General features: G+C 53.7%; 1 protein-coding gene across 4 annotated transcripts in view; it reads left to right on the top strand.

Annotated features, from left to right (window-relative positions):
* The first annotated feature begins 6188 nt into the window (after positions 1-6188).
* The window catches only part of ADCYAP1R1 (ADCYAP receptor type I), a 42138-nt gene continuing 22328 nt past the window's right edge, over positions 6189-25998 (top strand). The window contains exons 1-5 of one of the 4 annotated variants that reach the window (XM_077775431.1): positions 6189-6266; positions 7788-7893; positions 21917-22024; positions 24519-24539; positions 25571-25612. In XM_077775431.1, the coding sequence (XP_077631557.1) occupies positions 6216-6266; positions 7788-7893; positions 21917-22024; positions 24519-24539; positions 25571-25612 (328 nt within the window). In that variant the 5' untranslated portion in view covers positions 6189-6215. The remainder of the gene's footprint in view (positions 6267-7787; positions 7894-21916; positions 22025-24518; positions 24540-25570; positions 25613-25998) is intronic. The other 3 variants (XM_077775432.1, XM_077775429.1, XM_077775430.1) reach the window with 3 other exon arrangements.

Here is a 25998-nt window from a genome sequence, read left to right as displayed (position 1 = left end):
AAGAGGTTCTCGAAATTCCCTGTTCCTTCCCAGAAGCAAGTGTAGGTCCTTCCCTTTGAGGGGTAGGCTTGGCTGGGAGGAGGGGGGCGTAATGTTTTATCTTTGAGTCTTCCTCCCCGGTTTCTTGTACTGGGAGGGAGAGAAGAAATGGGGGAGGCAGGCTCCCTAATAAAGGGAGTATGTGGCGAGCAAGGGGTACAGTGATCCACTTCTTGTGGAACATCTGTCTTGTGTCAGGCCCTGGTGACACGGAGGGATGCTGAGCAGCCAGAGGAGTTCAATAGGGGATAGCCCAGGTGTCCCTCGCCCCGTGAGGGCAGGAGGACCTAGGTCTGTGTGGCCCAGTGAAGGGTGAGGTGCTGCCCTCTCACTGTGGGAGCATCCACAAGGCGAAGGCTGGCCAAGAAGAACATGGTGGAAAGATATCAGAGCTTTCCCCTGAGGGCCCTGGACCTCTTCCCAGCCGCTGGAGGTGGGAAGCACCCTGTCCTGGGAGCTGGGCCGTCCTCAGCAGGTTGTGGGTCAGGGAGGAATGGCTCAGGGTGGGGGGGGGCGGTCTCTGACTCCCACTCCATGTGGAAAGTTGGGAGCCTGGTGAGTCACCACTGGCTCTGGTGTGCTGACTGATGACGTTGTCTTCCTGTGTGCTTGGCGCAGTGGCTCACCGGAGGACACGGCTGCTCTTGTCTGTTCCCGCTCCCGTCAGTCACTGGGCTGCTGGGGCCTGAGGAGGGCCTCCCCAGTGGGGACAGGGGAGTGGACTCTCCTCTAGACCAGGTATCTGTCACCCATCCATTCTTGCCAGACAGGGCTCCAGTCCTCTCTGCTGTGTGACCTTGGGAAGTATCTCCCCCTCTCTGGCCTCAGTTTCCCCACAGGTAACTCAGTAGTAATAATGGAAAGTGGCCTTTAAAGCCCATTTCAGGTGTGAAATGCTGCGTCTGTAATTAACTCTTCCTAAGGAAGGTATTTCAGATACAGAAATATGGACAAGGGGTAGCAGAAGTTCTGATAAGTCCCCAAAGGTGTGAGAGGGATCACTAATAATGTACAAATGAGTTCTTAGCGGATCTTTCTTTTGCCAAAGGCAGAGAATGGCAGGAGTGTGGGGATGGAGCACACAAGCTATGAGGCCAGGTTGCTTGGGTTCCCTTCCCAGCTCTACCACCTATCTGCTCTCTGACCTTAGATAAGTTACTTAGCCTCTCTGTGCCTTAGTCATCTCAGCCATAGAATGAGGATAAATCTCATCACTACTACAGAGTTTGGGGCAGGTGAAAGGAGTTAATGCAAATTTATTGCTTGAAAGAGTGCCTGGCGCATACTGGGTGTTTGATAAATGTTAATCATTAGCAAATAAAGGTGCAACACTTCTGCTGTCCCCATTTGGAATGTCACACAGGGGATAGAGGTGACACCAAGAGGTGCAAACATTTGGACACAGGTGGTAAGAAATTAACACTGGTTAATGCAGGTATAGCCCTTACTGGGTACCGGGCCATGGTATAAACTCTGTAGTTTACTTACATGAATTTGGTGGGGTTGCACAGCAATATCTCTGAGACAGGTATTACAATTATTTCCATTTTATGGCCAAACTAAGGCACAGCGAAACTGGCTTGCCTGAAGTCCTCAGGCTAAAAACTCTAGCAAAATGGTCCCCAGGTCCACCACAATACATGCCAGGGGGGGCAGAGTTGAATTGTTCTCAGATCAGTTGCAAAAGCCAGTTGCACCAGTAGAGCCTGGATCCAAGAGAGTGAGCCTGGGAATACTGCTGACCAGGTCATCCTGAGCCAGCCGTGTGGCTGGGCCCAAAGAGTCCCATGTCCATGCTCAGGGAGGGGAGAGCCCAACCCCAGACCACAGTGGCCAGGCCTCGCCTTGTCCTGCGTGAAGGTCACTGGCAGTTTGGGGGAGCACAGAGGAGGGAGGCAGCCGGGACAAGGGGGAGGAGGAGCAGGTGACAGGGCTGCCGGGGAACCGTGTCAGAGGGTAGGGGAGCCATGCACGTGGCCCACAAGAGGAGCAGGTGTGGGACAGGTGGCCAATAGCTGGAACCTCTGAGCACTGTCCAGCGAGGGGGTCAGGGCACTGGTGGGGCGAGGGCAGGAGAGCCAGGAGGGGTTGCTGAGACTCGTCTTGCAAAGGCTGGAGGAGGTGATCCCTGAGGCCCCCAGCTGAGGTGAGGGAATGGGAAGATCAAGGCCTGGGGGCTCCCACACTCTCTCTCACTGATGAGTCCAGTTGGGCAGGGGGTGGACTGTAGTGGGGGTGAGGTGGGGGGAGAGTGACTAAGAGAATGATCTTAGGAATTCTCATCACAAGAAAAATAAATGTTGTAACTGGGTGGTGACGTTAACCAGACTTATTGTGGTGATCTTTTCGTAATACATACAAATCTCAGATTGTTACGTTGTGCACCTGGAATGAATATAACGTTATATGTCAGTTATATATCTCAATAAAAAGGTGACAGCGGGAATCGGGAACACAGGTCTAGTCCCAGATGAGGCCCTGTGTTGAGAATGCCCCAGCCCCTCCACCCTGCGTCACTGGGCTGCTTCACATCATCGCCTAGGCAGCCTGGTGACAAAGCGGAGCTGGGGGATGGTTGGGCTGGGGCCTCTGCTCCAGCTTGTTTTTAATTCAGTGCAGCTGTGGCCGAGGAAGGAGCTGGCCTGCGGAGAGCAGACGTGAGCATCCTGCAAGCCTTGCGTCCCCGTGCGAGCACGTGAGCATGTGCGTGCTTGCGCGTGTGTGCATCCGTGCCAGAGTCTGGATGTCACTAACTGCCTCTGTGTATCTGAGTGCCTTTGCAGAAAATGTGTGTATTAGTGCACAGATCAAGGATCTGACAAACAGGCGTGAATATCTGCGTTGCTGTATGATTGCATCTGCACATACCTTTGTTCTGCATCCTGAAGGTGCCTCTGCATTTCTGGGAAGGAGTGTGTGCATGTGCGTGGAGTTGTGTGGCAGTCCCTGAAGGGGTGTCCACCTTCATGTATTCCACATGTGGTGGTGTACCGATGCCTTAAGTGGGTGCCCTGGGGATAAACGCCTCTCTTTGTCTCTGTGGGGTTGACAGGTGTTTATGCTCTTCTCTGTGGACGTGTGTGTGTGTGTGTGTGTGTGTGTGTGTGTGAGAGAGAGAGAGAGAGAGAGATGGAGAGAGAGAGACAGAGGAGATAATCAGGAATCGGCCTGCCCTCAAACACAAACTCACTCTCTGCTAGCCTGCTACCACCCACTTACCCCTTACCACCCACTTACCCCTAGAGCAAGCAGAACTGTGGAAGCCGGGCCAACTCTCTTTGTTCTAATAAAGGTCAGAAATCCTCCTCTACATGAGAGTTACCTGGAGAGCTGTAAACAACATTGATGTCTGAGCCCCAGCCCCAGGGAGACTGACTCAGTTGGGCCATGGGTATTTTTTTTAAGTTTATTTATTTATTTTGAAAGAGACAGAGACAGCACAGGCAGAGAGAGAGGGAGAAGGAGAGAACCCCAAGCAGGCTCTGCACTGCCAGCATGGAGCCCAATGCAGGACTCGATCCCATGGGCTGTAAGATCATGACTTGAGCCAAAAGTAAGACTCAGATGCTCAACCGACTAAGCCACCCAGGTGCCCCTGGGCCTGGGGTATTTTTGAATGTTCCTCAGTGGTTCTGATGGGCTGTTCAGGTTGAGTGGGAGCTAAGAGATCAGAGCACATCTTCAGACCAGGGTTGGGGCTCGGGGTTCCTGTGGGAGCCCCGTCCTGAAGGAAGCTGATAGTGCCTTGCCATCTCAGGGTGTCACTGACAGCGGGGAGCTCTCTGCTTTCACTTCTGAGTGCCCCTGCCCACTCTCTACCTCCAGGAACCCTGCTCTGTGCCCCAGGGTAGAGGCCTCCCGCAAGAGACAGAAGCAGAGCTAGCTCATGTTTATGGTGGCTCCTTGCTGGGAGTATAGGAGAGGTGGCCCCTGAGGAAGGAGCACTATGTCCACTTGGTGACACAGGCTGTATGCTCATTTCCCTTCTCTGGCTCTTGTCTGGTTCCTGTGGCCACGAGGGAGCTGAGGTGAGGAGTCACCTTCCTTTTGGCTAAGAAGGTTGAGACCCGCAGAAGCAAGTGGTCTAGATGATGGCTGGGTGCTGGAGGTTGAGGTGCCGGCACCCCCCACCAGAAGAGGTGATGGAGGTGCTGGGGCCACCTGGCATTGTCCGGGGTGGAGGCCCACCTGACTTCACATCTCACCAGCCTTCCAGCCTGTCTGACGCTGTCCTAGGTATGGAAGAGTCAGCTCAGATCTCAGAGGCTTTCTACCTCGTGGTGGCTTCCCTAAGCTCTCCGCTGGCCGAGAGGGGGACAGCCTGCAGCATCTGCTGAGGGGCAGGGGGCCGGGCATTCCTCTGTCCCAGCCAGGCAGGCAGGAGTGTCAGCTCCTGTCTCAGTAGATAGGGCTGGAGGCTCCCCACAGATAGTGCAGGTGACTGAGCCCCCTGGGGACCAAGTGCAAGGTCATTGCCAGAAACAGCCCGTGACCACCAGAGGTGTGGAGGGCCCTGGAGGTGGGTGCAGAAATTAAGGCCCGAGAGTCCAGCACAGCTGGTACCCTAGGAGGCACTTCCCCAGCCTGCCCAGTCCTTCCTGCCCCCCAAGGGAGAGTCTGCACCAGCACCTTCAGGGCCCCTGGGGCTCCTCAGAGCCTATCTTGGAGATACCCAAGCCTCCCTCAATATCTCTGAGTGGGCCCTGAGTGGGTCGAGCAACAGGTGGGTAAGACGGGGCTGCTTTTTGTTCAGCTTCTCTGTAGCTCATTTTCTTCCTTCTTTTTGGGTACTTGCTTGTCACCAGATTGAGCTTGGAGAGGCCAGGAGAGAAGGAGGAGGCATGGGTGGGCAGAGAGCCAGGGGCACCAAGGAACTGGGGTAACCACAGCTCTGCACACCGTGGGGGGTGTACGCAGAGACTAAAGGGTTGGGATGCAGCACCCACGGGCCTCTGGACCAGGCACCTCTGGGTTAGTGGTGGCCCTGACACCGGCCTATGGAATGGTTTTGTTAATAATTTAATAGTGATAAAAATAACGATTTTTAGATTACCGTGTAGTATTCCACAGCATGGCTAGCGGGGCCTATTAACAGTGCCTGCTTGATGAATGCTTTGTTGCTTCATTTTTTGCTGTTGATGCTATTTTAAGTCATGCTTCAGTGAATACTGTTGCATATGCTTTTTTTTTTTTTTTTTTTAACAAGTGCAAATATTTCTCGATAGATACCCAGTTGCAGAATTGCTAAGTTGAAGGGAATATGTGTTCACAATTGATTTGAGAAGCAAATCAAATCCCAGGCTCTTCCCCTGGGAACGTGCCAGGGCTCCCACGCCCCCCATACTTGACCCCCTGGACCCTGTCTGGTGCCCACCAGCAGCCCTGGTACTCAAGGGCCTCCCCACTTTGACCACACTCTTCAGCACTCACTTCAGTCACAGTGGTAGAGGCTCTATCCTGGAGGTCAGGTGGGCCGAGGCAGGGTGAAAGGAGGTTCTGTTTGCTAGCAGGCCAGGCTTGGCAGCTGGAACACAGTGACCCTCTGTGGTGAGAAGTTCTTTCTCACGTAGCAGTCCGTAACTAGGTAGGCCTCCTAGGTTTGTGGGGTCCAACACTGGGGAAGGGCGAAGGCGCAGAAGCGGAGAGCGCATGCTGCCTTATGACAAGGGGCATGGAAGTGGCACATGGCCCTGCCACCCATATTCCGTAGGTGGGAGCTTCACCACATGCCCGCACCTAAGAGCAGGAGGGACCGAGAGATGTCCCTGCTAGGTGGGCATGCATATGCCAGCTAAGACTGTTGCAGTGGAAAGGGATATGGGGAGACAGTCTTCCAGACCTTTCTGGTCATCTGATGGGGGCCTGAGCCGGTGTGTTCCCACTGCATCCCAGTGTCTAGCCCTGAGTAGGCACCCAGCAGGTGTGTGTTTGATAGAAGAATAAGAATGCATGGGCAGTGGAAGGGAGGGGGCTTACACTTGGAGACTGAGAGCCTTGCTGCAGGTAAGGGGGGTGTCAGGAAGAAGGGCTGTCCCTGTACCTCCTCTGACACTGGACCCACAGGATTCACGCCTTCCTTTCTCTCTAGCCTGTAGACACCTTGGGGCTGACTGGTGTTACTCTGAGTGGGAGGCGAGCAGTGCTGGCCTGAGCCTCCTTCTGGATTGAGAAGCATCATGGCCAGCATCCTGCAGGCCTCCCTGGCTGCCTTCCTCCTTCTGCCTATGGTAAGAGCCCAGGACCCTCCCCTCTATGACTGCTTGGATCCCCAGGCTCACCTGAACCCTCACCCCAGAGAAGAACCTGTGTCTTTTGTATACCCTTTGCCAAGCTCAGTTCACCTGGCTGGTATCTCTGCTTGAACCCCCACTGGGCCATTCAGTGCCTCTGTGTGAATTACAAAGTGTGCCCCTTCCTCAAGACCCTGTACTCATTGGATCAGAAATTGTGACACAATTGACAAATCTATTATGATGGTGACATGTGTGACCACCTTTAGAGTTCTGCAGTGTGCAACCTGCTCAGCTGTATGCAGGGGCCCTAGTCACAGCAGTAGAAGGTGTTTCGATCCCAGTCTCTAGCCTGCCGAGTCTCTGCCAGGTTAGAGCTCAGAAGTCTGCTCTTTACTCATGCCTCTTCCTGAACAAGGGAAGGGTCAGGGAAGAGGGTTCCTAGGCATTGACTTCTGCCTCTCAACCTGGGAATTTAGACCAGCAGTGGATGTGCTGTCTTCAGAGCCCTGGATGCCAGTCCTGCCTCTGTCCTGCCTCACTATATGACCACGGAGAAGCTCGCTCCTCTCCCTGGAAGCCAGCACATCTGTGAATAGTCAGGGCTAGACCGGATCCCTCAACACTGCCCTTGGCTGCTCAGATGCCTTGTGCCTGACTCCATACTTGCAGACATCCCTTTGGAGAACCATCCCTGGCCCCAGTTTTAAGTTAAAGTGACAGCATTAGAACACAGCTGCCATGATAGTAATGCATGGGCTTTGAAGTTCCTTGGTCCTGTGCTTAAATCCAGTACCTGCCACTAACTAGCTGTGTGACCTTGGGCGGTAACTCTTTCCTTTTCTCAGTTTCTGCTTGTGTAAAATGTGGGCAGGACTAAATGAGAGCAGCTAGTAGGTCTTCACTGAATGCAACCACTACTCCCTTGCCTGCTGCCCCTGGGGGTGCACCTCCTTTCTGAGGCCCCAGAGGAGAGAGAGGATGAGCTTTCTTAGCCCCTTCTCTCTCCCACCCCCTACTTGCCTCCCTAAAGTACACCAATAGCCTCGTGGTTTCTGGAGCCAGACTGCCCAGGTTCAGACACTTGCTGTACAGTCTACTAAGCTGTGTGACTTTGAGAAAGTTCCTTAGTGTCTCTGTGCTTAGATTCACACCTGTCAAATGGAGAATGATGAAAATAGTACCTACTCTGTAGTGTTTCATATGCATATGACAGAATAGCGCATGCATATAATATAGCATTATATATGTGTTTGCTAATATATTGTAACACATGGAAACTGAGACCCAGAGTGGGGTGGAATCCACTGAAGCCCACACACTGAATTGGTGGAGAAGAGCCCTCAAGGCATCTGTGGTACAGTGGAGTCTGGGCCCCTGCTGGCCCTGGTCTCTCTGGCACTATGCTCTTCCTGCTGCTGCGCCCACCCCCCACACACTGCCCCCGGGCGTAGGTAACAGGGCTTGTAGATGAACCTTCGGGCAGCTCCTACCGTTCATCCCGTGTGTCCCTCGCAGGTCACTGCCATGCATTCTGACTGCATCTTCAAGAAGGAACAAGCCATGTGCCTGGAGAAGATCCAGAGGGTGAATGCGCTGATGGGCTTGAACGACTCTTCCCCTGGTGAGTAGGGCGGTGAGGAGGGCATAGTGTCCCCAGCATGTCCAGGCCAGCCTTTAGACACTGGCGTCCCAGCCTCTGGCCATTCAGTAGAGTGTGGTGGAGGGTTCAGGCACCTGGGTCCTTTTGAAAACGCTTTGGGGTGAGGAGTCCTGGACCTGCCCAGGGCAGTGACCCTCAGGTTTCTCTCCTCGGGGGCAGCCTGCCCTGGACATCGCATTCTGGAGGAGGCTGTTCTGGGTGGCTGGCTGTGGCCACTTCCATACCATGGGGGCTGGCATCTGGGCTGAGGAGCGGCCACGAGAGAGCTCATCAGCAAGCAGCCTGGGCTTGGTGGCAGCAGGGACACAGCTGTCACCAGTGGCCAAGCCGGAGAGCACCAGGGCGGCCCCGGGCAGGCAGTGAGGGGTCATCTTCCTCTCCTCTGCTCACCCCATCAGAAGCCAGAGAGCAAGGCTGTAGGGGGAACCCCACTCCTGGCGGCAGTGCTCCTTCCGGGGCTGCTGTTAGCATTACAGGGGAGCACTGCTTCCTGTGCTGGATGGGGCTGTGCACCACGGGGCCCTTAGCAGCCATAGCTGTCCCCGTTACATGCCCATACCACCCTGAATCCCAGTGACAACCCCAAATCCCTCACACCTTTTCCAAGTGTCTCGAGGGCATGGCATGGCCCCTGGCTGAGAACCAGGGGGTCTGTGTAACCCTCCCTTCCTGACCCCCCACTGCAGATGGGACACCGAGGCCCATGAGGCCCAGGCACCCTGAGCTTCCCGAGTCCCAGCGGGGCCAGAAAGAGGGTCTTTGTGGGAGCTTGGGGACTTGGGGGTGGGAGCATCCCCGGAGGCCTGGCCGGACTCACTTGTGCCTCAGTTGCTGGAGGCTGGGGCTCTTTGCCCAGACTAGAGGGCTCCACTTTTCCCTCTGGATCCTCCCCATTTATGAGGAGCTCTTCTGAGCACCATCTGTTTAAATACTTGATTAATCGGCAGCCCAGTTAAATGTAACGGTCCCTCTGGGCTGAGCTCCCTGTACAGTCAGTGAACATTAACTGGTAATGAAGCTGCTCCTGGCCACGCTGGCCTTTCCCTCTGGGCCGCACTCTGGCTGAGCCCTAACCAAGGCGGGGAGTGGATTCTAGGCCCCGCTACTCAGGGAGGCTGAAGCAGGGGGCCCAGATGGGCACAGCAGTTGCAGGAAACCAAGAAAATATCTGGTCCCAGCCTTCAGGGTATGGGAAATGGGGAGCCCTGGAGGGCAGTGACTCTTTAGACCACACAGGCGTGGGTGTGGGTGTCAGGCTGAGGTGCCCTGCCTCCCAGCCTAGTCTCTGATACACGTGGGGTTGAGCAATGAGAAGCATCCAAAAGGGAAGAGTAGAGGTGGAGGTGGGGCGGGGTGCAGGTTAATTGCACAGCAATTTGGGGAGCTCTGGGTTAGGAAAAGGCATGAAGGCCTGCCCACAGCGGTGTCCTTGAAGAAGAAGAAGCATGAGGGAGACAGATGTAGCGATGGACTTCCTCCCCAGAGGGAGTGGGGGTATGGGGTCTCACCCCCCGGCCCCATGATGCTTAGGAGAGGAGGAAATGAGTTCTCTGTGGGGAAGATAGGGAAGAATTTGTGGAAAAGGGAGTATTTAAACAAGACCCTTGGTTCTCAAATCTGGCTGCACATCAGAATCACCAGGAACTTTTAGAAAAATGTACCCAAGCTACAATCCAAACGAATTAAATCAGGACCACAGTCTGTTACCGTCATGATTTTGAAAGGCTCCTCAGGCTTTTTGTGAGGTTGAAACCCATAAGCCAGGGTTAGGGAGGAGCAGACACGTGATGGCAGGTGAGAGCTGAGGTACAGATGAGTGGCAAGAACATTCTAGTATGAGGGGACCCCAGTAGCAAGAGGTGGGGGAGGGGAATGGGTAACCCCCTGTATCTGGAACTCTTGAATTGGAGTGTGTGGGGGGGGTGGCTACAGGGAGGGTCTGGCTGAGGGTCCTAGGGGCCCTGTGAGTCAGGACACCCTCAAATCTGATCACCCCACAGGTCACCCTCAAACCTGGACTTGGGTGACGGATCCTGGGTCTGTGGAAGAAATTCACTCATCCACCCATGCACTCATTCATTCACTCACTCATTCCTTCACTTGCTCATTCATTCATTTACTCATACATTCATTTACTCATTCATTCACTCATTCATTCACTCACCCATTCCCTCATTCAGGCATCACTGGCTCATTCACTCATTCATTTGCTTACTCATTCACTCACTTATTTGCTCATTCATTCATTCACTCGTTCACTCTCAGTCATTCTCATTTATTCCTTCACCCACTCATTTACTCACTCATTCTTTCAACTCCCATGATAAGCTGGAGCCCCAGTGTCTGGCCTGGGTGGAGCAGGGCAAGGCCATGGGTAGGGGGCTGCAGAGAGAGAGGTTTGCACTCTCATAGCCCTGGCTGCAGGGTAGAGAGGTCATGCAGTGGAGAGAGGTGGAGCTGGTGCTGTGGGAATTCAGTGGAAGGACAGAGAACTTCATGCTATTAAAATGTGTGGGTGGGGCGCCTGGGTGGCTTAGTCGGTTAAGCGTCCGACTTTCGCTTAGGTCATGATCTCGCGGTTCGTGGGTTCGAGCCCCGCGTCGGGCTCTGTGCTGACTGCTAGCTCAGAGCCTGGAGCCTATTTCAGAGTCTGTGTCTCCCTCTCTTTCTGACCCTCCCCTGCTCGCGCTGTCTCTCTCTCTCTCTCCTAGAAATAAATAAAAATATTAAAAAAATAATAATAATAATTTAAAATGTGTGGGTGGGATGGATCGTGTTAATAGTCAATACTTACACAGACTTACCATGTGCTAGCCACTGTGCTAGTGCTTTTTCCTACCACTGCAGCAAGCAAGGTGGTAGGGCCTATTATCACCCCTATATTGTAGATGAGGAAACTGAGGCACAATGGGGTTATATACCTTGCTTAGAGACAGTTCAATAGGCTGCAGAGGTGAAACTTGTATCCAGGCACTCTGTGCCCTCAACCACTGGATACACTGCCTCGGAAGAAGGACAGGCTACACTGAGGCCTTAGCGCCCATCACAGGCAAGCAACTTTGTGAAGGGTGCTTAACACCTTCATTTTTTGGTCTGCAAATGGAGGAGAAAATAATATCTGTTACATAAGATTATTGCATTTAGTGCCAATCGTGGAAAGTGCTGAGGGTGTTTTGCGGCATTTGCTGAGGACTCAGCAGAGACGTTATAGTTACGTAGAGCTGTCATCTTACAGTGTGGGGTGCCTCCAGGGTCTCCCTCCCATCTCCTGCTAGATTGGAGCTCTGGGGAAGTGTGCAGGTCTCTGTGGGAAACAGGGCAGTGCATTTTGGAACAATCTGGAAAGGTTTTCTGGAAGACCAGAGGAGGGGCTGGGAATCAGATCCAGGCTGCCGAGGGCCAATGGAGAAGCATGGGAAGGGGAGAGAGAGCTCCAGGTCAGGAATGACTCAATAAAGGAAGGAAGGGAGCGGTGAGTAGGGTGGGTGGGGACCGTAATGTCTGGGACTCAAATACCAGGGGCGGCTTCTGAATCTTCCCACGCACATCTTTGGACGGTATAGCTCACGTAACCTCAGCAGAGTTCTCCCTCCCATTTCACCGCTGAGGCTACACAGACTCACAGAAGTGAGGTTGTTAGCCTGTTACCTGGTAAGTCCCGCAGCCAGGGAGGGAGGGACCAGCGTGTGCATTTGGTGGTTCTGGAGCCCTTGTGTTAACCACCGCACTGTTTTGTGGTTCAGAAGAGGTGCGGAGAGATACCACCAACTGCATCCTCCCCCCTTGTGCAGTGAAATATCACTTGGTAGAGGAAGTTGCAACAAGACTGGAGAGAGACCTAGGAGAGGAGGGCGTTCAATGTGCCCCCAGAGGCTTGCACTTCACTTGGCTACAAAAAGATTAAAGGGCATTTCTGTTTCTGAGGGCCAGGATAGCATGAGGCCTCAGCTTCTAGTGACCCGCTTGGCCGGGTCGCCCAGGCCCCTGCTGCAGCGCCATAGAAGGAGAGGAGATGGGGCAAGGAGAGGCCCAGGTGTGTCCAGCCTGGCTCTCTGCAGACCTGTGTTCAGCAAGGGTTTTCGCCCACAAGCTGAGGTTGGAGGAGCCTCTCCTCAGGCGGCTTCAGAGCAGGTGGCCTCTGGGCGTCTTTCTGGTGTTGAATCTCTGGGACAGCATTGGCCTGGCTGTCAGGAGGCAGGGTGAGTTTGTGAGGGCCTTAATTTTCCCCATGCATTCCATGTGAGCCTCAGGACCTTGCAGCACCCTCGGCATGGCAGCTGAGCCAGCCTTCTGGGCTTCGTATTCAGCCTACTTGTGAAATACAGGCAGCCATTTACCTCTGTGCTCTGTGCAGTGCATTAGAGTGCCCAGGGTCACTCATAGATGCTGATATCCAGGCCCTTCCCATACCCATGTGATACATGTTTGGGTGTGGGGTGTGGGGGGGTTATTGAAGGTATGCATTAAAAGCCTTCAGATGATTCAAAGGATATCCAAGCGTGAGAACCATTGGTGTGGGCAGAGGATAGCATCCACCAGGTGCCCATGTCATCTTGGATGCGAGAACAGACCCCAGGGCACAAGCAAGCCGGGCAGGGGTCTCATTCCTATTTGGCATGGTGCTGCCAGTCTGTGCTTGGGTGAACTGAGAGAGGCCAGTCCTCTCGCTGCACCCCTTCTTTGCCCCTCCCCTGCCCCTCTGTCCCTAAGCACACGATGCACCTGGAAATGGAAAAAGAAGATCTGTCGGCTTGTTCCAGTAACTGTGAGTTGTGAATGCCCAGTAATGCGCTTATCTGTTTTAAAAATATATTTATGTGTACTTCGTATGCTTCCCCATAATCTTGTAAATCCAGTGAGGTGAGTGCGTTGGAAAGAGGATGCTAGTCTGCTGGAGGTGAGGTGTGTCCATGCTACCGTGTGTGTGGTTGGGGCTGTGGCAGCTCAGGTGGCGGCAGGCTGCTTCCGGTCAAGTCCTTACCCATCACTGGGATACCCCCAAAGAGGACACAGTAATGCACAGAGTGGCCTTCAGGGTAGAAGCCAAGGGACAGAGAGATGTAGGGGTGGGATTGGGGTTGCCAGGAGAGGTCCCGGTGCTCAGCAGACAGCTGAAGAGGGTAGAAAAACCAGGTCAGGCCAGGGAGGTAAAATCAAGCCTGCTGGCCGCGTGGTTTTGTTCACAGTGTCCTTGGTGTGTTTTAAAGATGTTTATTGGGACTGTTATTAAGGAGCTATATTTAACGGTTTTGTACCTCATCCCAAGCCACGCAAGCTAAATGGGGCTTGAGACAGCACTGAGTCCAGCTCTGTCATGTGACACAGAGAGAGGTCGAGGCTAGAGGTGGCAGTCACTGGCTGAGTCACACGGAAGGCCGGAGCCAGCTCTGGGACAGGACCCAGGGCTGCCCTCCTAGCCGGGGAGCGGGCGGGCGGGGTGCCCTTTGTGCCACAGTGCTCTTGTGCCCGGAGAGAAGGAGAAAGGACTCCTGTGCGTGGGAACGGTGTCTCCACTCTTGAGAATCCCCGGGCCCACACAGGTCACATGTGTCCTGCTGGGCTGGTGGCTTTGTCCTCCTTGCTCAGCCCAAGTGGCCTGCCCATGTAGGGTGAGTCCAGCCAGCACCTCCTCTTCGCAGGGCTGTGGGCTTCCATCAGTCTGGAGGCCCTCCCTGCATTTCCATGGGCTTTTTGGGTGTGGTGCTCCTTGGGGGGGTCCCCCCCCTACTCTGGAAAAGATAGAAGAGGCCTGTGGTGGCCTTTGCTGGGGCAGGAGGGAGGAGGTTTGGAGGGAAGGTGAGAAAGCCTGCTTGTTGCTATTCTGATCCAGCCCCTGAGGCCTGTCCGGGGTGCAGAGTGTTGTGTCCCAGCCCCCATCTCCACTCTCAGCACCAGAGGAGAGGCCTGGGGGAAGGGGGCCCACTTCAGGGCTGGGCCCAGGCTCCCCATCCCCAGAGCAAGACCAGCTCCTTGACTGCACCTCTCAGCTGCTCACTGAACGGGCCCCCAGCATGAGAAGAGGTGGGGTCTACAGGGACCCTCACCTGCAGCAACTCACTGCCTGTGTCTGACAAAGGGTTCCGTTTCTGTCCAAACTGGTTTTCTTTTAGTCTTGCAGTTAGTTCTCAGACTTGAGCCTGCATCAGAACTTCCTGGAAGGCTATTAAAACACAGAATTATTGGACCTAGCCCCAGAATTTGTGACTCAGTGGGTCTGGGTGGGGCCTGAACATCTGCATCTCAGGCAAGTTCTCTATGGTCTGGGGTCCCTGGGGTCCGCACTTCGAGAACCAGACTTCCAGAGGGGAGGACCGCATCTTCAGTCCCCAGCCCCCGATCCCCTTTGCGCTGAGCTCACAGCTGCTCCCCATTTTACGGATCAGAAATATTGGCTGTAAAGTAAATTTCAGTAAATTGAATCATTTTTTCCCCCTTGAATTGTGTGCTAAAATGAGGGGCTTGTTCGAACAATGCCCAAGCATCCTCAAAGGGAGGACGGCGTCTTTGTCTGAGTCCCTTTGGTGCCCCTGGTCTCATGGGTTTTGAGCACTGTGTGGAAGTGGACAAAATCATCACCATGACAACCTGCGATTAGCTCCTTCTTTTGTTCCAGTCGGGGCTAATGGCCCTGTGTTCTCTCTCTGTTCAGTGTGCCCAAGTGGTCTTTCCCCCCCTCTGCTGTCGCATGGCCCTGCCTCTCCTTGGCCGCTTTGTGCAGTGCGTTAGTGGGAGCAGCTCTGTGAGTGTGCACAGGGCTCTCCCCTGGAGCAGGAAACTTAAGGTGTCTGAATTCCTCTGATCTGGCGCCACAAAGCCTTTAAGACATAGTTGCAGACTGAGCCAGGAGGGCACAGGCGGACTTCGTGTAGAACTAGGGAGCCAGGGGAGAGGCGAATAGGGAGGCTTGGGGGTGTCAAAGCAGAGCGCTCTCCCAGGGAATAGGAGCCATTCTGATTTGTGACCTCTTCTGCAGAGGGGAGGAGGGAAAGGGAACAGTGTATGATGTACTTGACCTTGTCCTCCTTGGAGCACGCTTTCCTGGCTGCTATGTTGCTAACTTCTCCCGGTTTCCCCCCTATTCCTGGCCACCCCTCCTCAGTCTTCCTTGCCAGCCCCTCTTCGGAATCCCGGCATGCCTTCTTCTGTTGGGCGCCGGCCCTACTGCCTTCCCTTTTCGTCTCTAATGCACACCCTCTCACGGGACCTATTCTTCAGGTCCGTGGCCCTAACAGGCACCCCTGTGCCGGACCGCCCCCTGTCCTCTCCTTCCAGTGCCAACTTCCCTGCACTCTGGACTTTTATCTAACCGCCTGTTTGAAATCTACCTCCGCTTGGCTCTCGGTACCATCTCAAACTGAACACACTTCAGACGAAACTCCTGAGCTGCAGCCTGTCTAATACCCTACACCATTTGCTTCCCATCTGGTTCTTTCTGCTGCGGGGAGCCCTGCAGACCCTCAAGCCAGAAATGCAGGTACCATCCTTGGTACCTCCTTCTCTTTCGCTGCATCGGTCAGGGTAGCCTAGACTTCTTGCTGCAGTAATGAGAAAACAAAACAAAAACTTGAAATTTCAGAGACTCAGCACACCAGTCTTTATTGCTTGCACACATCAGAGGCCAGTGTGACTGGCAGAGGTGGGAGGTGGGGCTTGACTCTTGAATCAGTCATTCTGATTCCATCTCAGGACACTGCCACCCTCAACATATAACCTCCAAGGATGCCACAGAGAAGGGGGAGGGAGAGCAAGGGCACAGACTATGTGAGGGGAGCCTCTGAGAGCAGTTCGTCACCTCCTCATACCGTTGGTGGGAACTCAGCCACGTGATGGGGGTGAGCACACTTGTCAGCCATGTCTGTCCCGTCTGTCACCACGCCCATCAGTTCTGCCTCCCAGCTCACCTACACAGAACGCTGTTCCATTTTGGCTGTCCTGGCTCCAATCAAGTCCCTCCACTATCCCCTGGACTTCTGCCATATCCTAACAGACGTGTCTCCATGTTTGATTTGCTGCTCTTGAAATGTAGTACCTTCCCCGCAGCTGAATCAGACCATGTGACTCCTTGTCTTAAAATGCACCTGTGGGAGGCAAAACAATGCGCCCACCAATGATGTCCACGTCACGATCCCTGAAGCCTGTGAGTGTGTTACCTTACATGGCAAGGGACTTGGCAGGTGTAATTAAGTTAGGGACCTTAAGATGGGAAGAGTACCCTGGATTATTCAGGTGGGTCCAGTATAATCACAAGCATCCTTAGAAGGGAAGGAAGGAGGCAGGAGGGTCAGAGAAGGAGAGATTTGAGAACGCCATGCCACTGGCTTTGAAGATGGTGAAAGGGACCACAGGGCAAAGAATTCTTGAATCTGGAAAAGACAAGGAGATGGACTCACCCTAGAGCCTCCAGAAGAAACGCAGCCCTGCAGACATCTCGACTGCGGTCCAGTGAGGCCTATTTTGGACTTTCTGACCTCCAGAACCGTAAGATAAGAAATTGCAGCAGTTAGGCCGCTGAGGTTGCTTTGTCGCAGTAGCAGTGGGAAAGTAATTCATCATCTAAGGCTTCTTCTTAGCATTTAGGATAAAATGCAAAGTCTTTTTCATGACGCCCAGACTATAAGCTCTGTGCAGGCAGGGACTGGGGCTGTTTTATTCACTCCTGTATCGCTCTGCAGCGTCTGACTCAGACAGTGTCTTGGATAAATGAGAGAATAAAAGGGAGGGTAAGGGGAGAATGAGAAGGAAAGAAAAGGTAAAAGGAGGAGGGAGAGGAGAAGGAAAAAAGCTGTGTCAGGATCCTGTAGTCCCAACAAAACTCAACTTCATTGGGACTGGAGTCTGGAACAGATGGGAATAGAGGAGTTGGATGTATTCTGCGGGGGTGGAAGGAAAATGAGTTTCTGTCCTTACTTAGAGCAACTCAAGGCTCTTTCCAGAGCCCAGATTCTATCCTCCTCATCTCCCTGGAACGGGTTTCTGGGGGGATTCAGAGCAGGCCCCATCAGAGCCCATACCACCTCCCTCAGGAACAGGCTAAGGATGGGTGGGAGTGGGGGGCTGTAGAAGTGTGCACGGGGCATTCTGGGAAGCATCGACGTCGCCACCCGTGTCTCCTCCTGCCCCCAGTGGGCAGAGGGCTGTGAGCTCCCGATGGGGTCAGGGACATTGTCCCTTAAAGGAGAACTGTTTCTCTATTCAGATCATTTCTGACATTGAATATGTGAGTTTTCCACACCAGGCAATTCTCCAGTTTTCTGTGGATACCAACTGGTGTCTCTACAATTTAATTCATTTCTGATACTAACTACCTGGAGTTAGCATGGACATTACTGGTTAAGGGTCTTAGTCTCAAGACTGTCCCCTCCCCCACTTCAGACACCAAATTTGCAAATCATGAGTCCCCATGTTACATACTCTTCTGTCAGACTTGAGTACAAATTGGGGAATTCCCATGACCTCCTTGTCAGGTAATAATTTGCAATAATAGCTCACAGAACTCAGGGAAACACATTTACCAGTTTACTATAAAGGATATAAATGAATAGCCCGATGAAGGGGTTCATAGAGCAAAGTCCAAACGGATCCCAAGTGCAGGAGGTTCTGTCTCTGTGCAGTTTGGGGCACACCACCCTCCTAATATGTGGATGTGTTCACCAACCCAGAAACTCTGGGGACCCCGTTGTAGGATTTTTATGGAAGTTCTGTAATGTAGGTATGATTGACTACATCCTTGGCCATTGGTGATTAGCTCCTCTCCCCTCCACTGAGGTTGGTGGGTGGGGCTGAAAATTCCCATCCTCTAATCACTTGCTTGGTTCCCCTGGCAACCAGCCACAGCAGGGAAGAGTCACCTCGTTAGCATAAAGTCAGGAGTGGTTGAAGGGGGCTTATGAATAACAAAAGACAATCTCCTCACCCTCATCAGGAAATTCCAAGGATGTAGGATCTCTGCCTGGAACCCTGGACAAAGACCAAACATCTAATTCTTCTTATATCATAATATTCCAGTCTTCTAAGCCTAGATACTGGGACTGGGCCCTGGAGTTATGAATTTTAGTTCTGGTCTTTCCACCTGCCCTGGTGCTGTAGGAACTGCCTCTAGGACCCTGGAGGGGAACCAGGCTGGGAACTTAAGTGCCACCAGGAGGGCTTTGATAGTGTGGCAGGCCATGGGGAAGGGCGGGGCGCCCCTTGGTAGATGTTGTCATGGCAATGGGGCCGGGGAAGGGAGCCCCCGGACTGAGAATGGATTTCCCAACATGCCTGTCCACCTCTGGCCTCTAACCTGGGAGCCCCCTTCTCCCCTCACGGCATCTCTGCTTGAGCCCTGTATCCTTCCCTGCCCCTCAGCCCTCAGGACTATGCTTCCTTTATCAAAAGTGGCCTGAGGGGCTCATGGGTGGCTTGGTCAGTTAAACATTTGACTCTTGATATTGGCTCAGGTCTTGATCTCATGGGTTCATGAGTTCAAGCCCTTCATTGGGCTCCTTGCACTGACAGTATGGAGCCTGCTTGGAATTTTCTCTCTCTCCCTCGCTCTCTCTCTCTGCCCCTTCTGCGGATGTTCTCTCTATATATATCAAAATAAATAAATAAGCACAACAAAACAGAAAGAGAAATGAAAGTGGCCGGAGATCTTGGGAATGTGAGCTGGCCCTAGCAGCTGGCTGTGGCAGGGCCTAATGTTCTACATTAAGGGAACGTCTATTGGCTGGGGCTTCTAGGGCAAGGGCCAGACACAGCCACACTCCACAGCCATTCCATGGTCAGCACGGACCATGGCAGCCAACGATGTGCTGTTGGCTCTCTTTCAAGGACACGGTGTCATAACCAGCCACATGCCGGCTGGATGCCTGCTTTGAAGGGTGGACAGGAATCGGCAGTAACTGGATATTCCTGGTGGTCCCAGTGAGACCTGGGACCTTGCTCCCCTCTGGCCCCAGTGTGCTTGTCTTCTTGGCTAGCTCCCCTCAGAGTTTTCTGTGGTGCTTCCAGTTCCCAAACTTGGTCATTCTAGGAGCAGGAGACTATAGGCCAACGTGACTGGGTGTGAGTTCCCAAATAGCCAGATCTGAATTCTGAGAGACTGGGTTTTCTGCACTTGCAAGCCTTGGGTGCCTTCTTGTCCAAACGCTACCCATAAGTCAGTCATGGGTGCCAACAGAGAGGCTGGAGCGCATGAGGCCAGCCCTGGGCCCCCCGCCCTGGCCAGCGCCTGCCCAGGCATCCTCTGTGGCCTGTCGGTGGCACTCCACTGGCATTTCTTCTCACCTGGCAGGGCTCTGTTGCCTCTCCCTGCCTGGGCCTCTCTCAGGGGAATGATTCTCAGGGACACCTAATTGAAATAATGAAATTAATGACAGTAACAACAGTGACCATGCATTTAGTGAGCCTGGTGTTCTAAGACCTGTACATGTATGAGTTCGTGAATCCTCACGACAAACAGCTCTGTGAGGTGGGACACAGTGGGTCACCCACTGGCTGTCTCTTATCTGGTAGAGAAGCCCTCTTCAAAGCCCCTATTTATAGACTCCTCAGCAGGATGTGGGTCTCTTCCTGAAATTGTATTCTGCTGTCAGACCCTCCAGGCAGCCACCTCTGTCCTCCACCTTTGCCCCCTCTTAGGAATTCTGGTAAATGTGGGGTTCCCTGGGGCTCCCTCCTCCATGCTTTTCTCACTTCATGCCCCTTCCCTGGGTGAACTGCAGTCCCCTGTCCTCTCCCACTCCATGTGCTGGAGGGGAAAGCCAGGGCCGGGCCTCGGGGGCACATTAAGGACTTGAGGTCGGGGTGGGCTGTATGACCAGGCCGGATCTTCCTTAGGAAAGATCACTGTCACAGCTCTGTGGGGTGGAGGAGACTATGGTCCTAGTGAATGGTAGGTTACCCTTTAACTAGGTGGGGGTGGTAGATGCGGAAGTGTTCCACAAGTATTTGGAGGTCAAGCCAGCAGGACATGGTGACCAGTTAGACCTGGAACAAGAAGGAGAAGGAGACATAGCAAGGGTGATCTGTTACTGAAACCCAAGTTCATCTGCCTTTTCCTCAAAAAGCCAATACTCGAGAGATGGAGTTTGATTGGAAAGGAATGTGGGCTTTGTTCAGGAAGCTGGCCACTGGGGAGAAGGCAGACTTGTCCAAGGCCAGCTGTGAGGTTTCTGCCTGGCCCAGAGATTTCTTCATTTTTTAATTAATTAATTACTTTTAATGTTTATTCTTTTTTGAGAGAAAGCAAACGAGCAGGGGAGGCACCGAGAGAGGGACAGTGGATCTGAAGTGGGCTCTGCACTGACAGCAGAGAGGCCAATGTGGGGCTTAAACTCATAGAACTGTGAGATCATGACCTGAGCCAAAGTCAAACGCTCAACCACTGAGCCACCCAGGTGCCCCCTCTCCCACCAGAAATTTTTTTTGAAGGGGTGTAGGGCAGTTAGTCAGTTAGGGGAGTGCAGTGGTCTGTTACATTCCTTGATTACATGCACTCTCGATGGGGCCAGATACAAGACAACATTGTGGTGCTCAGAAGTTGGACAGGAGGGTCTGGTGACATGCAGAAGGGCTCTGTTCTTTTCAAGGAAAGAATGCATGACCTACAGATTTACAAAGAGAGATTTAGTTAATTATGCGCGCTAAGGGTGCTCGCTAAAGTTTGAAGACTACTAGGTTGGTCAGAGGGTCAACCAAGGCGACATCAAGGCTAAGTGTCTAGCTGGGGGCTGAGACAGGAAATCAGGCTTTAGTAGGAAATGCTGAGTTGTGTCTTGGACTTGCTGGGCTTGGATTGCCTCGGCCCTTCATGGTGGCGATATCCAGTTATGTGAGGGCGCTTCCAGGGAGTGCAGGAACTCAGGATGGGGAGGTTGTCTGTGAGTAGCTCTGTCCTGAAGTCCATGAACTAGGGATCTTGTCCAAGGAGAGAGGGGAGAGACCAGGGCCAGGGCAGCCGCCAGCACCTGCATTCAGTCAGGGTCAGCAGGGCAGGCCCTGTCGGGGTGAAGAGATGGGTGGTGGGCAGAGACATTTCAGTGGAGAGAGGGGTAGCGCCAGGAAGGGGTGGAGCATGAAGGGAGGTGGGGAAGCAGCCACTGGGAGCGCGGGGGCTGGAAGGAGAGAGGGGATATGTGCTGGGCAGAGGTTGCAAGAGGGTCTGATGAGCCCCCAGATAACATCTGGTCATCAAGTTCATCATCTGTCTCTTGCTCCCAGCAGTGCATGTCCAGTGAGACCCAAATCTTGATGATCCCCAGACACCCCTCAGCCTGTCCTCGCTCGCTCCTCCCTCTCTGGGCCTGTGACCCCCTGCAGTGGCCTCCCCTGTCTCTGGGCTCTGTGTCCCTTCACAGTCCTGGGCCTTGGCCACGCAGGCCTCTGCCTGGACAGCTCTGCCCTTTTCCCCATCTGGCCGGTTGCCCCTCCTCCTTCCGGTGTCAGAGCCTAGCCATCTGGAAGTCAGGTGCAGCCCTGGAGCAGCACCCTCAGGCCAGCCACTTCCTAGCCCTCCCCTTAGGGGCAGGGAGGGCCCACTGAGGAGGCGGAGCTGAAACTGGCACCCATAGTGATGGCCGAGGCTGTGAGGACTGGGGGCAGCTGGTGCGGGATGAGGGGAGGTTGCTGTAAAGCCCTCAGCATCTCATGCTTACTGATCCCACCCTGGCCTGTGCTGGTCTGCTTTTCTCCTCCCTGCAGCCCTGCCAGCAGATGTGGGGCTGTGGCAGATGTAAAGTCAGCTGGGAGCCCCCTCCCCACCCCAGGGACTCCTCAATGTCCCAGCTCCTCTTTGAGGGGTTTTCAGGGATGAGGCTGAGCCCTGCCTCACACAGGAAGCCTCACCTTCCCTCCACGAAACTCTTCCCTCCCGCTGCAAGGGCCTGGCTCATGAGGGTGTATGCGCACATGTGGGCACCTGCCTGTATGCATGAGTGTGGTGTGTGTGTGGTGCATGTGCATGTGGCCAGGCCCTCTCTCACCAGGGCTCTCTTCCACACAGGCTGCCCCGGGATGTGGGACAACCTCACGTGTTGGAAGCCTGCCCGCGTGGGTGAGATGGTCCTCGTCAGCTGCCCCGAACTCTTCCGAATCTTCAACCCGGACCAAGGTGAGTCTCCCCCTGGGACCTATGAAGGCCTCGATTGGTCTAGTCTGCTCCCCACACTCGGGCCCCAGACCTACCTGGGACACCCTGCAGGTTGATATTCCCTGCCCCAGAGCTCCCAGACCCTGGTCTACTCAGGACCACAGAGGCACCTGCAGACAGGGCCCCCAGGTCGACGTGGAGATGCACCGTTATGTATGAGGCGAGGCTGTGCTGTCAGATGTGGGCTCCATCACTTACTCAACTGGGGCCTTGAGCAAGACAGTTCACCCCTCTGTCCCTAGTCTGTCAAATGGGAATGTGGCATAGTGACTGGGGAATCAGTGGAGGAATACACATGGCAGCCACTCAGTCCAGGCCTTGAGACATTTTAATGGTCCATAACGTTAGCTGGTGTTACTGTAATAAACTTCATACAGGGATGCTCAGAGGTTCAGAGAGACACCCAGATATGGACACACAATGAGACACCTTTAGGCAGCTGGACACAAGACACTCGCCCCATGGCCACACTCACATACCCACTGAGATACTGAGTCACAACGAGCTCTGTTTGGGACATGACTGTGTTTCGGGTCTTGGTGGACCATTGATATGCTATGGAGATGTTCAGGGGCCCCAGACCAGTCTGAGATTCCTAGGAGTGGGCAATGGCTGAGTGTGTGACTCAAGATGCAGGGACAGTAGGGGTGGCCCAGTCGGTTAAGCATCCAACTCTTGATTTTGGCTCAGATCATGATCTCAGAGTCTGTGAGTATGAGCCCCATGTTGGCCTCTGTGCTGACAATGTGAAGCCTGCTTGAGAGTCTCTATCTTCTCCCTCTCTGCCCTTCCCCTGCTCATGCTATCTCTGTCTCTCTCTCAAAAAAAAGAAAAAAGAAAAGACATAGGGACAGGAGGCAGAGGAGAGGGGGCAGTGCTCTGTGTTAAGGCACAAGGCCTTAATGACTGCATCTCTAAGGGCAGGGGTCTGAGGAAAAGAGGATCATGCAAATCTCTTCTTTGGGGGTGAGTCCGGTGGGCTCTCCAGGCCAGTTCCCACCTTTCAGCTGGGACCTTGTAGACTCCTAAGAAGGGCTGCTGTCCAGTCAGTCCACACTGACTCCAGGAGGGGCCTAGAGCTGGACCCTGGTCTCACCCCACTCCTGTGGCTGTCAAGGGAAGCAGGGCACCAAGGTAGTGGGGGCAGGGAGAGGAGACAGGGCTGGACTCTAGGCAGGTGATATCCTGAGAACCGGCCCACTGACTGCTGAGCCCTGGGTTGGGGCCTCGTTTAGAGGAGGGTGGAGGGATTAGAGGGATCTGAGTCACTTGCGCGGTCATACACAGGACCTTGCCACCTGGCCCTCAGCTTCCTCCTTCACCTGCCTATGGCTCAGGCTGATATCCTTCTAGCACTGCAGAGGTCCAAGCTCCAGTCCTTTAGGGAGTCCTGCCTACCTCCGTCCTCCACCCTGTCTGTGAGAGGCAGAGGCACATTCTCTTTTACTCATGGGACTTTTCCTCTACAACACCTGACTCTGCCCAGAGGGGAAGGGGCTTGCAGGAGGCAGTGGTATGTTGGGGTGCAAGGCCCCATGCAAAGACCACGGAAGGCAGGGTTTAGCTACAACTCCTCCCTGCCCCTCCCCTCACTGCCCCTTGTGTGGCTTTCGGCCACACCTCCCACCTCCAGACCTGCCAGCCCAGAGGGAGAGTGGCAGTTGGGCTGTCCCATCCTGACAACTGGGGTTCTCTGCGGTGTGAATTTGAAAGAGGAGACAAACTCAGGAAGTGCTGAGGTGCGGGGTACCGTGTGCGTGGTGGGGCATTAGGTGCCGAGGCAGCAGGTGACTCAGCCGCATCCCTGATGCGTTCCTATGGAAACCACCTTCATCACTTCCTCCGTGCATGTACTCCTCGCATTCATCATTTACTTGAAGTTCCTTGCACATCTGCTTTGGGTCAGGTACCGTGGCAAGACTGCTTCTTTTCAACAACAAAAAAGGCAACATGAATCAGCAGTAAACTAAGATTTTAAGATTTAGGTCCTCCTCACCCTATCCCTCCCTCTGGCAGTTGCACGATGAATGTGTTATTTACACCTGATTCTTAATGGCTCATTAAGGCAGGACCTTTTAGCATCTCTGTTCCCGAAACTGGATCAGTGAGACTTGCCTTAAATACTTAGAAAGTCGAGAATGGCATTTCTCATTTTGTTTCGCGGTTTCCAGGGCTGGATTTGTTCGCTGGAGTAGTTGTTGCTTTGCAGGTTATTGAAGATACGGGAGCACTGATCCTGTATCTCAAATGCCTTCTCTCACATGCCTCTTCTCATTTCTCTTTAACTGGGTCCCGTGTCTGGCCCACCCCCAGCCTGTAGTCCTCATGGCCCTGGGTCCCCAGCAGAGTCTGGGAGGAGGGAGTGGGAGAGGGAGGGAACGAGCAGGACCCAGTGAGAGCAGAATCCGCTTCAGCCCCCTTGTTCACTTCTGTGTTGTCTCTCTTTCTTTTTCAGTGTGGGAGATGGAATCCATTGGTAAGAGGAACCTTGGAGAGGACAGGCTGCTGATCATCTATCTGTCCATCTGTCCATCCAGCGGGAGCCCAGTTCTGACTGCTGGGAATGGGTGGGGGTGGAATGAGAGGCTTATCAGGGACCAGGTTCCCCCCACACCACGCACCCTTGGCCATCCGGGAGGTGGAAGGCACAGGTGCCTTGGCGTTGGGTGCTCACGGGCTGATTTGGAAGGTTGAGACACACTCGTAGAGGGGTTGGAAAATGAGCCTCCTAGTGTGCACAAACATACATACAGGCCTGAATGTGTGTGTGAACCCACATAGATACTGACCTCCCCAGTGGCTGTGAAGTTGGAACGTAGGGCAGGCTTGAGAGCATGGGAGACCTAGCTATGCAGCAGGCAGGCGGGACAATGAGTAGGTCTGGAGAGGCTTCCTGGGGGAGCGAGGGGTGGTATGTCAGCTACGTGTTGGAAACAGGATTTTGAGAAGTAGAAAGGAATCAAGGGTTCATGGCCAGCAGGGAAGTCATCATAAGAAAGGATGGAGGTGAGAATGAAAAGTCAGGAGAGAGAAAAAATGTCTGAGGATCAAGTCCTGGGCTCCTTTGGTTGAGGTAGATTTGGGGCTGAGATGGAGGCTTGCAGACCAAAGAAGAAACCCAAGCCTGGGACCCGTGTTGCCATTCTTTGCCTTTTTCTGGAAAAGGCCAGTCATCCTTTTCTGTCCCCCCCCACCTCTAGTCCAGAGGCCCTCCCACCTTCCTGACAATATCCCATTTGCACTTCCTGTTGCCCAGTGGGGAGAACTGAGTCATGGGCCATCATTAGCATCACAGAAATGCAAAGCAAATGAGACTGATGCTAGAAGGCATGGTGTGTCAGAGCAGTGTGTGGCTGCCAGGTGTGCTGCAGCCTTTTGGCCGAGACCCGACCTCTGTCCTCTGGACCAGGGATGGCCTTGGGCTACCGGGGTAGAGAGTAACCATGCACAGGCCTGACATGTGGATGACTGTGTGTGCTGACTCATGCCCTCTTCTGTGCTTTGCAGGAGAGTTTGATTTCCCTGACAGTAACTCCTTAGATCTCTCAGGTGAGGCTATGGGTAAGCTGGGGCCAACCATGGGCCGGGTGGAGGGAGGGCACCTGCTGACACGTGAGCTGGGGGACCCCTGTCCCAGGGCAGGCAGTACCTTTCTGTGGCTGTGTGATCTTTGGCAGGTCGCTCCCCTTCTTTGAAAAAGCTGTGGATTTTCTCCAGGGAAACTCTTACTCATGTGCTCAGATAGAACATTGTGCGTACAATCTCTGGGAGCACAGATCTCTCAAAGCCTCATTGTGGATTCCCAAGTACAGATCCCCTGGATTAGATGGCCCCTAATAGTTTGGAACTCCCCAAGGTGCAACTGTGGTTCTCAACCTTTCACTGTGATCTGTCACCTAGTGGGCTTATTAAAATTCCTATTCCTGAACCCCTCC

Source organism: Crocuta crocuta, unplaced genomic scaffold, assembly GCF_008692635.1.
Source record: "Crocuta crocuta isolate KB4526 unplaced genomic scaffold, BGI_CrCroc_1.0 scaffold197, whole genome shotgun sequence".
NCBI classification, from domain to species: domain Eukaryota; kingdom Metazoa; phylum Chordata; class Mammalia; order Carnivora; family Hyaenidae; genus Crocuta; species Crocuta crocuta.
This window is presented reverse-complemented; position numbering and strand designations above follow the sequence as displayed.